Below are 12922 nucleotides of genomic sequence, written 5' to 3'. Positions count from 1 at the left end.
GTAATCATAATAATATAGTAGATTATATTACAAAGAATGATTACAGTAGAAGCAGTGAAACACACACTGGTACTCTACATGTTCAGGAATTGAAAGGAGTCCTTCTAGAAGTTGGATACTTGACTACACAATTTTCAAGAACTAACTAGAGCATATTAAATCTCTTGTAGGGTAAACAGTGACATTAGAGTCAATTACCCAATTTCTTTTCTGCTAGCTTCTATTTCTTTGTGTAGGATCTTTACAGAGTTTTTCAAAATTAAAATGAAACTGATGAAATATAGTGCAATACAATCTTAGTTAAAACCAAGGATGATAGGGTTACTTTTGGAAATTTTATTTACTGTGAATATGCAAATTACACAATTTGTCACATTAAATAATTTCCTGTACAACATTCTATTTTCTCAGTATCTTTTTTTAGGAACCAATGTATTGCAACAGTATGTAAAGTAGGTAGTTCTGAATTACTCTTAACCTTTATTAATTTCAAACTGGCCTCATAATGAAATAACCAGAAGTTAATTATTCATTATTGTCAAGTGTTTTTGACAATTAGTAAGATTAGTACCAGTTTAGAACTAAATTTTAAAGGTGTTGATACTTTAATGGTAACTGAGGTATAAGTTCTGTCAGACTGCATTTCTATTCAGTTCAATTTATTAGTCTCCTTCCTTCAAAGGTATATTTTTTTGGGTGCTAGAGTTTACCCTCAGACATATAGGTTTAAAGAATTTTAAGTCAAAGCGATTTTGTTTGTAAGACAAAACTAAAACATTAATTCTACTTTTGCTTTCATTTCTTACAATCAGTAAAATTAGGAAAAATCCTATCAATTCAGTTTTTAACATTCTGTACCATTAAAAATTACTATGGACTACAGCACTTTGTATTTTTACTTTCTTAAGGGTAAAAAATGATAATGATATCTCTAACATTTTTCTATAAATTTGATATACATTTTCTGGATTATCTGCATTTTCTTATGTTATTTGTATTTGAATCAGTGTGTGTATGTGAAGAAGGGGAGAAAAGTGGATTGGGGGGGGGGGGGGGAGGGAAGGGGAAGAATTATTAATAATTTACAATTTTTTATCTTTCGTGCCAAACTCCATATCCTCAGAGTAACAAATTTCATCTAATTTCTGTTTCTCAGATAGTAAAGTAACATATCACTCACAGCTTTTTGTACCAAGTGGAGAAAAACTTCTCTTTGAGGTGGAATATAAGACATCAGATTCACCAATAATCAATAAAACTTTCATTCAGCAGATGTATTGGAAACATCATATACAGATGTGGCACTGAGATAGGTGGAATCAAAGTCAATCCAGCAGCTTCAGGGCTGCTCAACCCAGGCAGGCCATGTCTGCAGCTCCTGGTAGAGGGCCAATCCAGGACTCTGTGTGGCCACTACCTGGCGTGCTGCCAACAGCTTGTAGTCCTCTGACAGTTCTCCCAACTGCACGCCACACTCCAGCAGCTTCTTCAGTGCCTCCAGTTGTGCCCGTGGTGGTAAAGTATCTGCAACACACCACAACACAAAGTCACAACAGTAGCCATTCACTTCTTGATATACTGCTTTAGAAAGACCAAGAGAGACATAGCTGAGGATTCAGTCAGATTGTCACGCACAGACCAAAGTCAAATGCAGAGTACATAACACCTGGCATTGATGCTTGTGAATGCACTCTGGGAGTTTAGTGCCAAGTGGTAAGATTAGTGGCAGTCCCCATCATTTGCTCAGGTGATTAGTGTGCTACTGCACAGAAACATACACCCAACTTTAAGAAAATCTTGAGTGACAGCTCTCTGAAGGACAGGCAATGATCCATCTGAAGCTATGAGAGACAGATGTGTACTGTCTTTTTCTTGAATTGAATTGAATTTTATTTGATACTGTAAAATTACATTGTGTACAGTTAATGTACATGTAATATAGGACATGTCAAAGTATTACTGTTCATTATCACTTATTTTTCTACGCCTTTAGCTTACATTTTTACATCATTGATAATGAATAACAATATATAAAAATTTAATGGTGTAAGTATTCTGCAACAGTGTAAAACTCTTTTTCAATGAGATAGTCTTTAAATTTCTTTGGAAAGTCATTGTGAAGTACACTATCTTGCAGGTTTTTAGGCAGACTTCTTAGTAGTCTGATACCAGAGTACTGGGGTCCTTTTTCTAGCATTGCCAGATGGTGGGGTGTGCTCCGTACTTCATTCTTCCTTCTTGTATTGTGGGTGTGTACACTAGCATTTGTAATCCAGTCCTCACTACCTTTTGTGATGTACATTATTGTTTTGTATACATACAATGATGAAAAAGTTAAGATTCTTGGAACAGTTTCTGCAGGTTTCAGAGGCCTTTCTTCTTAAAATGGTCCTAATTGCTTTTTTTTTTTTTTGTAATTTGAACACTCGTTTGGCCTCTTGTTTGTTTGAGTTTCCCCACACAGTCACTCCATATTGTAAGCATGGCTCGAAAAGTCCATGATACACTGTCCACAGAAGGTTCTTGTCTGAATACTGTGATAGCTGCATCATTAAGAATATGACAGAGCTCAGTTTCTTACAGACATTATTAATATGTTTTTTTCCATTTCAGTTCATTATCCATAAGAATACCTAAGAATCTAACAGATTCTACTTCTTCCAGCCTTGTTCCATCAACCTCTAAATCCATGTCTACAGCCTTTTCCTTGTTTTTAAACACTGCATACATAGTCTTTTTTAGATTTATAAGCAGTTCATTTTCCAACAGCCATTGAGCTGTGACATTTGCAGATATGTATGCTCTTCTCTCAAGCTGTTCCGTATTATGGTCACTATTTAGTATTGTCATGTCATCAGCATACAATATTTTCTTTTCTTCCTCCTCAATACCTATATCATTAACAAACACATTAAATAACAATGGCCCCGTTACCGAACCATGCAGCACTCCATATTTGATGGGTTTGGTATCTGATTGATATGAGCTTCCTAATGATACATACTGCTTACGGTTGCACAAGTATGATTTCATCAATTCACCTGGTTGCCCTCGAATGCCATAGTTGCTTAATTTTTGTATCAGCATTTCATGGTCAATGGTGTCAAATGCCTTTGAAAGATCCAGAAACATTGCAGAGAGAACCTTTTTCTCATCTAAGGACTGTAAAATGTATTCTGTTAGACTGGCAATTGCTGATTCTGTAGATTTACCCTTTCTGAAACCATGTTGTGAGGATATGAGAATGTTGTGTTTGTCCAAATAGTTAACTAATCTGGTATACATAAGCATTTCTAGGATTTTTGAGAAACCTGATATCAGTGAAACTGGCCTGTAGTTGTTGGGATCATCCTTATACCCTTTCTTGTACACTGGTACTACCTTCGTTATCTTCAGTTCTTCTGGAAAAATTGCATCTCTGAAAGAACAGTTTGCTATGTTCAGCAGTGGTGTTATCTCCTCACTTATCAGCTTTATTACATGATTTGATATTTCATCATCACCAGCTGATTTCTTGGACTTCAGTTTCTGTATAGTTTTCGGCAATTCATCTTCCATGACTGGTCTTAAGAACATAGTACTGCATGATCTTTTTGGTACCTTAATACCCTTCTGTTTTTGACTATTTCTTTCCAATTTTAAGTTTTCTACTACACTTATATAGTTATTATTCAGTATGTTTGCTATTTCCATACCATCTGTGACCACTGTGTTGTCTATTTTAATTGACCTAATAACTTCTATGTTTGACCTATCTTTTTCCTTTCTTTCAGCATTGATTGCATTCCAAGCTGCCTTTGCCTTGTTTTTTTGGGTTTGTTATGGTGTTCTCAATTGCTCTTACTTTGGCTTCTCTTATTGTTTTTCTATACTTCTTTTGTAATATTTTATATTTTTTAGCTTCGCCCATCCATCTCACATCCTGAAGCTTCCTTCAGCTGTTCTAGTATTTCACTGGTAATCCACTGTGTTTGATCTTGCTGCCTTTCTTGTCTCTTTACTTTGGGAAATGCTACATTAAAATGGTACTTAATTGTTGAAATAAATGCATCATATTTTTCATTTACACTCTGTGCCTGTAGGGTTTCATTCCAGGTTACCTTACTTAACATTGTTCTAAAGATGTTGATATTTTGTTCACTGATAATCCTAATTTCTTTGGTTGTTTGTTTTGGTTCTGATACTATGGCACTACTTCTGCAAAAGCTGATTAGTTGTCCATGATGATCAGATATTTCTGTATGAACTACATGTGACTCATAGTTACACATATTACTAATTATGTTGTCAATAACTGTCTCACTTTGTGAAGTCACTCTTGTTGGTGCAGTTATTGTTACTTTCATGTTATGCTGTATTAACAATTCTTCAAAATCCTGTCTTATTTTTGTGTCTTTTCCCATGTCAATGTTGAGGTCTCCACATATAATAAGATTTCTCTTCATATTCATTCTCAATAAGCTAGCAATTTTTTTCAGAAAGATGCTAATATTGCCACATGGTGACCTGTACACACAAAACACTCTAAAATCCTCTGTCACTATACCAGTAACTTCAAAGTCTTTTTCTCTAGCTATGGGCACTGTAGCAGCTTCACTGTTCACATTCTTTGATAGAGTACCTGTTTTAATATATATAATATATATACAAACGCCACTACCCTTATATTTAGATCTGCAGAAGTAACTAGCTAGTTTGTAGTCCTTAATTGCAACATTATGTATTTTACTTTCAGTTAGTCCATGTTCACTTATGCATAATATGTCTGGTCTTACTTCACTCAGGAGTACTTCGGCTTCTAATTTTTTGTTACCAAAGTATTGAATATTTTGATGAAGTACTTTTATGTAATTTTTCCTTTGTTGGTTTACATGTTGTGAGCTGTATTCTGGGGCAAATTCTTTAGTATCTTCTTTTTTTGTATTGTGCTTACATTTTTCTTTTCCAGATAGAATGTATGATTTTTCACCCCCTTCAGGCCATATTAGTTTCCCTTGCTTCTAACGATTTTGCAGACATCTCAAACATTCTGCTGAATGTTATAGACCCCAGTCTAGTGAGTTTTCACATAGGAATTTGTTTGGGTCTATAAAAATTGCCCCAAGACGATCACATTGTTCTTTAAGAGCACAGTTTATTTTGGCAATATATTTTTCACTCACCGACCGTCTGTTTATAATTCTGCTAAGTATCAGCCAAGATCCTGCATACGTATTTCTTGCAGAACAAATCATGTTTCTTGTTTCGTTTGCCATTTCTTCCTCACTGCTGCTCCTTAACGAATTCGTTCCAACATGTATAAACACCCCTTTATAATTATGTCTGGTTTCAGAATCTGGTTCTGTAGTATCTTGTCTTGCATTTTCGATATTTTAAAATGTTTACCGAGTTGTTGCGTTCTAATTCCAGGTCGTACGTCGATCTTGCAATTGGGGGCAGCGATATTCTTCAGCAGCAAATCGCCAATTATTAAAAAGTCATTTTCCTTTTGTTGCGTATCTGTCACCCTTTTTTTCCTTTTGCTGTCTGTCACCACCTCCCATTTATATTTATCTTCCGGTTTTTGGCTTACTGAGTTTACCGAGACATCAACGGGAACACTTGAAATGTTGTTGTTTTGAAAGTCCGATCAGTCACTCGTATTTTTGCGATCATCTTGCTTTTCCGTTTGATGGATTTCACACACACAGGTCTTCTTTTCTTGTATTAATGTGTAAGATATTCTAGAAGACTCTTCTTAGAAATCAGTCACTGAAAGTGCCACCATTTATGCTAGAATGGGCAGATTGTGGGTTTGGAACAGAACTCACACCTCAGTTATTCAATCTTACAAAAAATAGAGGATATTCTTGGGATATGGAAGATCCCTAGTGTGGAGCTCAGTGATGTATACCAAAGTATGCCAAATAATGTTGACCAAGCTTTACAACTATGCTTATGAATGTGTGGGTATCATTTTAACTGCTGTAGATTGATACAAATGAAAAGCCAAGATTGTCTCACACCTGAAGGTTCATTTAAGATAATGACTGACTGAGCAATTCAGTATGATAAGTTAAACATCAGACAATATAATTTCGTTTTTGGTGTATTAAACACAGTTTTATCTCATGGATACAGGGTACTTTTACAGCTCAATATTATGTAAAAATCGACATCTATTTCTTTCAGGCACTGTTTACAATGCATGTTTTGCAGATTTTATGTTGATATCAGGTAATGCAAAACACACTTTCTAAAGAAGTTAGAAGTATTTTGAATATTTTTGAACCTGCTGAGTGTTATTAAAAAAATTACAAAGAAATTGATGCAATTTTTTTTTCCAAAATGCTTCCTCAATTTGAGGTACCATTTAATCCAATGTTAGGCTACACATTTGAAGGAGACCTTATTTTTCCCAGATATGCATGACATGACAGCTGTGTTACTAGACCTATTTAATTCCACCTACTATGTATATTACAAGACTAAAAAATATCATCTCACATTTTAATTTTTATAATTTTCCCTAATAAAATGTTATTTTTTCTATAATTTAGTTGATTCTGCAATAATGCTTTGGTATATTACATAAGCATGGACTATAACAAGTTACAGAAAAAAATTAAGAGCAATGCTTTTCAAACTTTACGAAGTATTTGTACCTGAATTGTGAAAAATACAACTTGCAGGAAATCGCAAATGAAGATAGGAGTGCAATTAGACTGTGGCTCGAACATTCCTGAAGCATAGCCTTCATCCTGCAGCATTTCTTCATCTTCAAGCTTCCTCTTTGTGTTCCTTTTAGCACTTCTTGCTTCTTTGGTAACTTGGAGAGCAAATCTTTCAGCTTCATGCACCCACTGTCTGTCAAATGCAAGCAGCTTATATTCCATATTAGAGCCACATATTGTGCCTAAATTTCTCAAGACTTCCAGCCTTCCTATCACTCCATCACTTAAACACATCACTGTATCTAGTACCCCAACATTTAATGTATTTAGTCCTACAAAAACATTCTTGGGTAATCTTTCCCATATGCAATGGTTGAAACTTTCATTTGTATTCTGAGTGCCCCCATGAAGACATTTACGAAGCAAAACAGGGTCACTCAGGTCTCTAAAAATTGGTTTTATTTCATTCATAACAGGCTCAGGAAGAGAATGCTTATGATGGTATATTTGACAACTTTCTGTTGCTTTTTGGTAACCACACCAATAATCTGCTCCTTCAGGGCAAAGTCTGAACAGGGTGGTCATCTGTCGACAACTTATGAAAGTTGGTGGCCCCCGCAGTTTTTCTCATTGCTGTATCGTTCAGAGGTGCAGTTCGTCTAATGACAAGTACATAGTAACTCCTGAAGAAGATCTATTTCAGTTTCTGTCAATCTGCCTCAGCCAGACAGAGATTTTCCATCAGATAGCAACTTTCCTTTCATTTCTCTTTGCAGCTTCCTCAGTCTAGCACCAATCCTCTTTTGCTCATGTTCACATTATTCCAGTTTTGTTACTAATGTATCAACATAAACATTGAACTCTTTAATTTTATTGAAGGCTTTAGAGTCCCCATAGCCTAGGTACTTCGTATATCTAACATTAATGTGGGCAACGACCCCTGAAATATTTTTAGAGCTCCATCACACTCCATACCTCCACTGTAACCATCTTAATTCTTAGAACACTGATGTTCAATATGTCCTTCAGTGCTACCATGGCAGGTGTGGCAGTACTTAGATAATCACTCAATATCAACAACTTTTCCATTCTCCAGAGAAATAGCACTTACACCACCATTCATGGAACGATGTCCTCAACATTGTCATGTACCATCTAGTGCAACAGCATTGTCACTGGTTCCACTAATATTTACAGTTTCTTCTTCTGCACATTTCATAGATGCTTTAGACACAAAAGTCAAGGCACATATAAGTATTTTTGTGTACTTGCTGAACCTACTGGGAGGAGGAGGATCCATCAAACCACAAAACGTTAGCAGCTTTTTCCCTTTTCCTATTGCACTCATTGCATACACCGACTTCAAATTCACATCATCATATGAATTGTGCAGAATGATCCAAGTCATTTTCAAGGTAGATTTATTGCAGGATCTACACAGAACAACTAATTTTGTAGCTAAACCCTTCCTGCTACTTTGTTGTTCAGTTATTTTCAGACAGCCTACACCATTACATTGTTTACATTTTGCCACTTTATCAAAGATAAGATGCCCAAATCAACAAACAACAAATCTGTGGACAAACAGTCATAGTTAACACAAAAATTTGAATCACCAGGAGATGTGCCATGTGGGAGTTTCTTCCCTGAAGAACTGATACATTGGTTTCTTGCTTGCTTTGTTTGTGAACTGGTTACCACAGAATTTCCTTTTATTGAATATATTGATGGTGGCATAGTTTGTATTTATTGCACACTACAGGATATGTAGCACTTGGGCCATAAACATTCAGTAACACATCGGAAACCTGCTTCAGAGAAACAAAAGTAAATACTAGCAAAGAGTCATTTACAGAGACTAGACACCTGCACCGTTATAAACATACACAATGTATCATACATATATTTGCTGGAAACAAAGTTCACAGTTCTTTTCGAAATAATACTGGTTTCTGTAACAGAAATAAAGGAGGCATGGCAGCATACATGACTAACTTCGAAATTTGGTATATGTAGGTCATTTTTCATATGAAACCCTATAATATATATCAGTATAATCAGGGAAGACTATAGAATTTAATGAAGCCATAAGAAGTTTTGATTTTTCCACCATTTATAAGTACCCTGTATCTTTAACTACTCAGAAGACAGATTTTGTGCACTACTTAATCTGGGGAGTGATTCTTTTGGACTTAACATATGTTAAACAGCAACAAACTAAGGGTATCAGGAGAAATATCTCAAAAATGCATTGACAACTGAAACTTTGCCAACATCTCTGAAGCAGAACATACAACCTACATGTACTTCAATTAAGGGACTAGACAGTAGGTAAATGGAGCCCTTAGTGAATCCTGAAGCATTGTTACCAGAGTTTAAAAATCCCACAGAAGAACTTGCAAAATTTACTTCTGTATTTCAGGGCCTGTTTTGTCCAGCTAATGAGATAAGAATTGTAAGTTAGCACTGGAACTACATATTTATTAATGGTATTTTTCCATTTACTTCATATTCCAAAATAGAGCAAGTTCTGTCAATGTATGTAATTTTGATATACTGGTTTATGTTTTTATGCAACAGCTGTCTTCTTTGGAAGATTCTTAAGTACTTTTATATTCATTCAAGGATATTGTGTTTCCATCATTCATTTCAAGCCCAGTCAACTGAATTGAGTTCTTCCTCTTGTTCAACGTCCTGTGTCTGTCCAGGCCAAATGACATGCTTACATTTTTAGCAAAAATCGTCAACGTACAACGCCGGGGTAACCAAAGGCCCAATGGAGGTCACAAGCCCATTGATAGCAATGAGGAAGAGAGTGACACTTAGCACAGAACCCTGTGGGATACCATTTTCCTGAATCTGAGGAGTGCTGAATGAAGTGCCAACTTGAGCCCGGAAGAGCAACGACATAAAATCTCACAGATAAAAATCTGAAGGGGACCACGAAAGCCCCCAGTTGTAGAGGGTAGCTAAATTGTGATGGCGCCAAGCCATGTCATAAACCTTATTTAAGTCAAAGAAGACTGCAACGAGGAGCCGACGGTAAGTAAAAGCCTGTCTGACCGCTGATTTCAGTCAGAATAAATGGTCAGTTGGAGATTGTCCTGCCCGTAAGTCACATTGATACGAGGTGTGGCTAGAAAAAAACCGGACTAATACTGGTGAAACAATAAAACGAATGCAATAAGGCTGAAAGTCGCGTGGCCTGTCACGTGACTCTCGCTCCGCCTACTGCTCGAGTTTCATCTGCCTCCTGCACTCAGTCTGCCCGTGGCGTCTGTTTTAAGTAGTTGACGTTTTGTCTGTGCGTCGGAAAATGTTGAGTGTACAGAAAGAACAGCGTGTTAACATCAAATTTTGTTTCAAACTAGGAAAATCTGCAAGTGAAACGTTTGTAATGTTACAAGTGTACGGCGATGATTGTTTATCGCGAACACAAGTGTTTGAGTGGTTTAAACGATTTAAAGATGGCCGCGAAGACACCAGTGATGACACTCGCACTGGCAGACCATTGTCAGCAAAAACTGATGCAAACATTGAAAAAATCGGTAAACTTGTTCGACAAGATCGCCGTTTAACAATCAGAGCAGTGTCTGAGTTAACAGGAGTTGACAAGGAAAGTGTTAGGCAGATTCTTCATGAAAGTTTCAACATGAACAAAGTGTGTTCAAAAATGGTTCCAAAGTGTCTCACAATTGAACAGAAGGAACGCCGAAGAATGATTTGTTCTGACATCCTGGAAACTCCTGTTAATTCAGACACTGCTCTGATTGTTAAACGGCGATCTTGTCGAACAAGTTTACCGATTTTTTCAATGTTTGCATCAGTTTTTGCTGACAATGGTCTGCCAGTGCGAGTGTCATCACTGGTGTCTTCGCGGCCATCTTTAAATCGTTTAAACCACTCAAACACTTGTGTTCGCGATAAACAATCATCGCCGTACACTTGTTGTAACATTACAAATGTTTCACTTGCAGATTTTCCTAGTTTGAAACAAAATTTGATGTTAACACGCTGTTCTTTCTGTACACTCAACATTTTCCGACGCACAGACAAAACGTCAACTACTTAAAACAGACGCCACGGGCAGACTGAGTGCAGGAGGCAGATGAAACTCGAGCAGTAGGCGGAGCGAGAGTCACGTGACAGGCCACGCGACTTTCAGCCTTATTGCATTCGTTTTATTGTTTCACCAGTACTAGTCCGGTTTTTTTCTAGCCACACCTCGTATGGGGACAAAAGGCCTCAAGACTCTAGTACCCAACATAATCTGAAGCTGACCATCTTTCGAGCAGTTTACAAAGTACATTCGTCACAGAACCACATTCAGCCTTAGTTACACCTTGCACCCACTGTGGAATAACGCCTCAGTGGGCTGTCTGTGCACTTGACACCTTGCATCGTTTGAAAATAGGCAAAAACGCGACTTGTCAGCAGATCGCACTACACGCCTCTAGTCACCTGCTGTCCGGTTTCTGTAATGTTTCACTCAGTTACAACGTGTGGATTTGTGGCCTCTGTGGGTATTGCCCTTCAGCGAGACACCCAATTCCAAATGACCAATCTTGAGTTATCAGACTCCTGAACGGCCATGAATTCCGAACCTATAATAACCTTTTTATCTCAGAGTAGCACTTGCAACCTACATCCTCCATTATATGCACTACTATTCGTAGGCAGTGTTGCACGGCTGTGAGCGATACACCATCTGTTAAGATATGCTGAACAGTCCGCAGTGTTGCAACAGATAGGCCAACTTAGTTTGAAGTGTGGTCACGACCACACCCGAACATGATGGTTCCTTGCTGGCATTCTGTGAAGTTTCCATGTCAACTCGTCTTGCTATGCTTATTCCATGCTACAAACCGGCTCTACAGCGCACCAAAGTAGCCAGAGCACTCTTAAGTGATTGACATTTTTTCCCTGTGTTCTTGAATGCTAGATTAGTAGAGGACGAATCCTCGTTTAGCCCTTTAAGGAACAAAAGTTCTTTTCAGCATAAAGTTTACCGATTTTTTCAATGTTTGCATCAGTTTTTGCTGACAATGGTCTGCCAGTGCGAGTGTCATCACTGGTGTCTTCGCGGCCATCTTTAAATCGTTTAAACCACTCAAACACTTGTGTTCGCGATAAACAATCATCGCCGTACACTTGTTGTAACATTACAAATGTTTCACTTGCAGATTTTCCTAGTTTGAAACAAAATTTGATGTTAACACGCTGTTCTTTCTGTACACTCAACATTTTCCGACGCACAGACAAAACGTCAACTACTTAAAACAGACGCCACGGGCAGACTGAGTGCAGGAGGCAGATGAAACTCGAGCAGTAGGCGGAGCGAGAGTCACGTGACAGGCCACGCGACTTTCAGCCTTATTGCATTCGTTTTATTGTTTCACCAGTACTAGTCCGGTTTTTTTCTAGCCACACCTCGTATGGGGACAAAAGGCCTCAAGACTCTAGTACCCAACATAATCTGAAGCTGACCATCTTTCGAGCAGTTTACAAAGTACATTCGTCACAGAACCACATTCAGCCTTAGTTACACCTTGCACCCACTGTGGAATAACGCCTCAGTGGGCTGTCTGTGCACTTGACACCTTGCATCGTTTGAAAATAGGCAAAAACGCGACTTGTCAGCAGATCGCACTACACGCCTCTAGTCACCTGCTGTCCGGTTTCTGTAATGTTTCACTCAGTTACAACGTGTGGATTTGTGGCCTCTGTGGGTATTGCCCTTCAGCGAGACACCCAATTCCAAATGACCAATCTTGAGTTATCAGACTCCTGAACGGCCATGAATTCCGAACCTATAATAACCTTTTTATCTCAGAGTAGCACTTGCAACCTACATCCTCCATTATATGCACTACTATTCGTAGGCAGTGTTGCACGGCTGTGAGCGATACACCATCTGTTAAGATATGCTGAACAGTCCGCAGTGTTGCAACAGATAGGCCAACTTAGTTTGAAGTGTGGTCACGACCACACCCGAACATGATGGTTCCTTGCTGGCATTCTGTGAAGTTTCCATGTCAACTCGTCTTGCTATGCTTATTCCATGCTACAAACCGGCTCTACAGCGCACCAAAGTAGCCAGAGCACTCTTAAGTGATTGACATTTTTTCCCTGTGTTCTTGAATGCTAGATTAGTAGAGGACGAATCCTCGTTTAGCCCTTTAAGGAACAAAAGTTCTTTTCAGCATAAAGAAATACAGGTCAGTGTGCAATGCCTGGCGATAGCAAGAAATCAACTAGCTCAATTTATT

The 12922-nt window shown here is 37.9% G+C and overlaps 1 protein-coding gene across 1 annotated transcript in view; it reads right to left on the bottom strand.

The window, feature by feature from the left end:
• Window positions 1-1238: 1238 nt before the first annotated feature.
• Window positions 1239-12922, bottom strand: part of LOC126196182 (peptidoglycan-recognition protein SA-like) — a 122067-nt gene continuing 110383 nt past the window's right edge. Inside the window, exon 4 of the mRNA XM_049934547.1 lies at window positions 1239-1524. Coding sequence (XP_049790504.1) covers window positions 1340-1524 — 185 coding nt within the window. The 3' untranslated portion in view covers window positions 1239-1339. The remainder of the gene's footprint in view (window positions 1525-12922) is intronic.

Source organism: Schistocerca nitens, chromosome 1 (assembly GCF_023898315.1).
Source record: "Schistocerca nitens isolate TAMUIC-IGC-003100 chromosome 1, iqSchNite1.1, whole genome shotgun sequence".
NCBI lineage: Eukaryota > Metazoa > Arthropoda > Insecta > Orthoptera > Acrididae > Schistocerca > Schistocerca nitens.
Note: the sequence above shows the minus strand (reverse complement) of the source record. Positions and strands in the feature narration are given on the sequence as shown.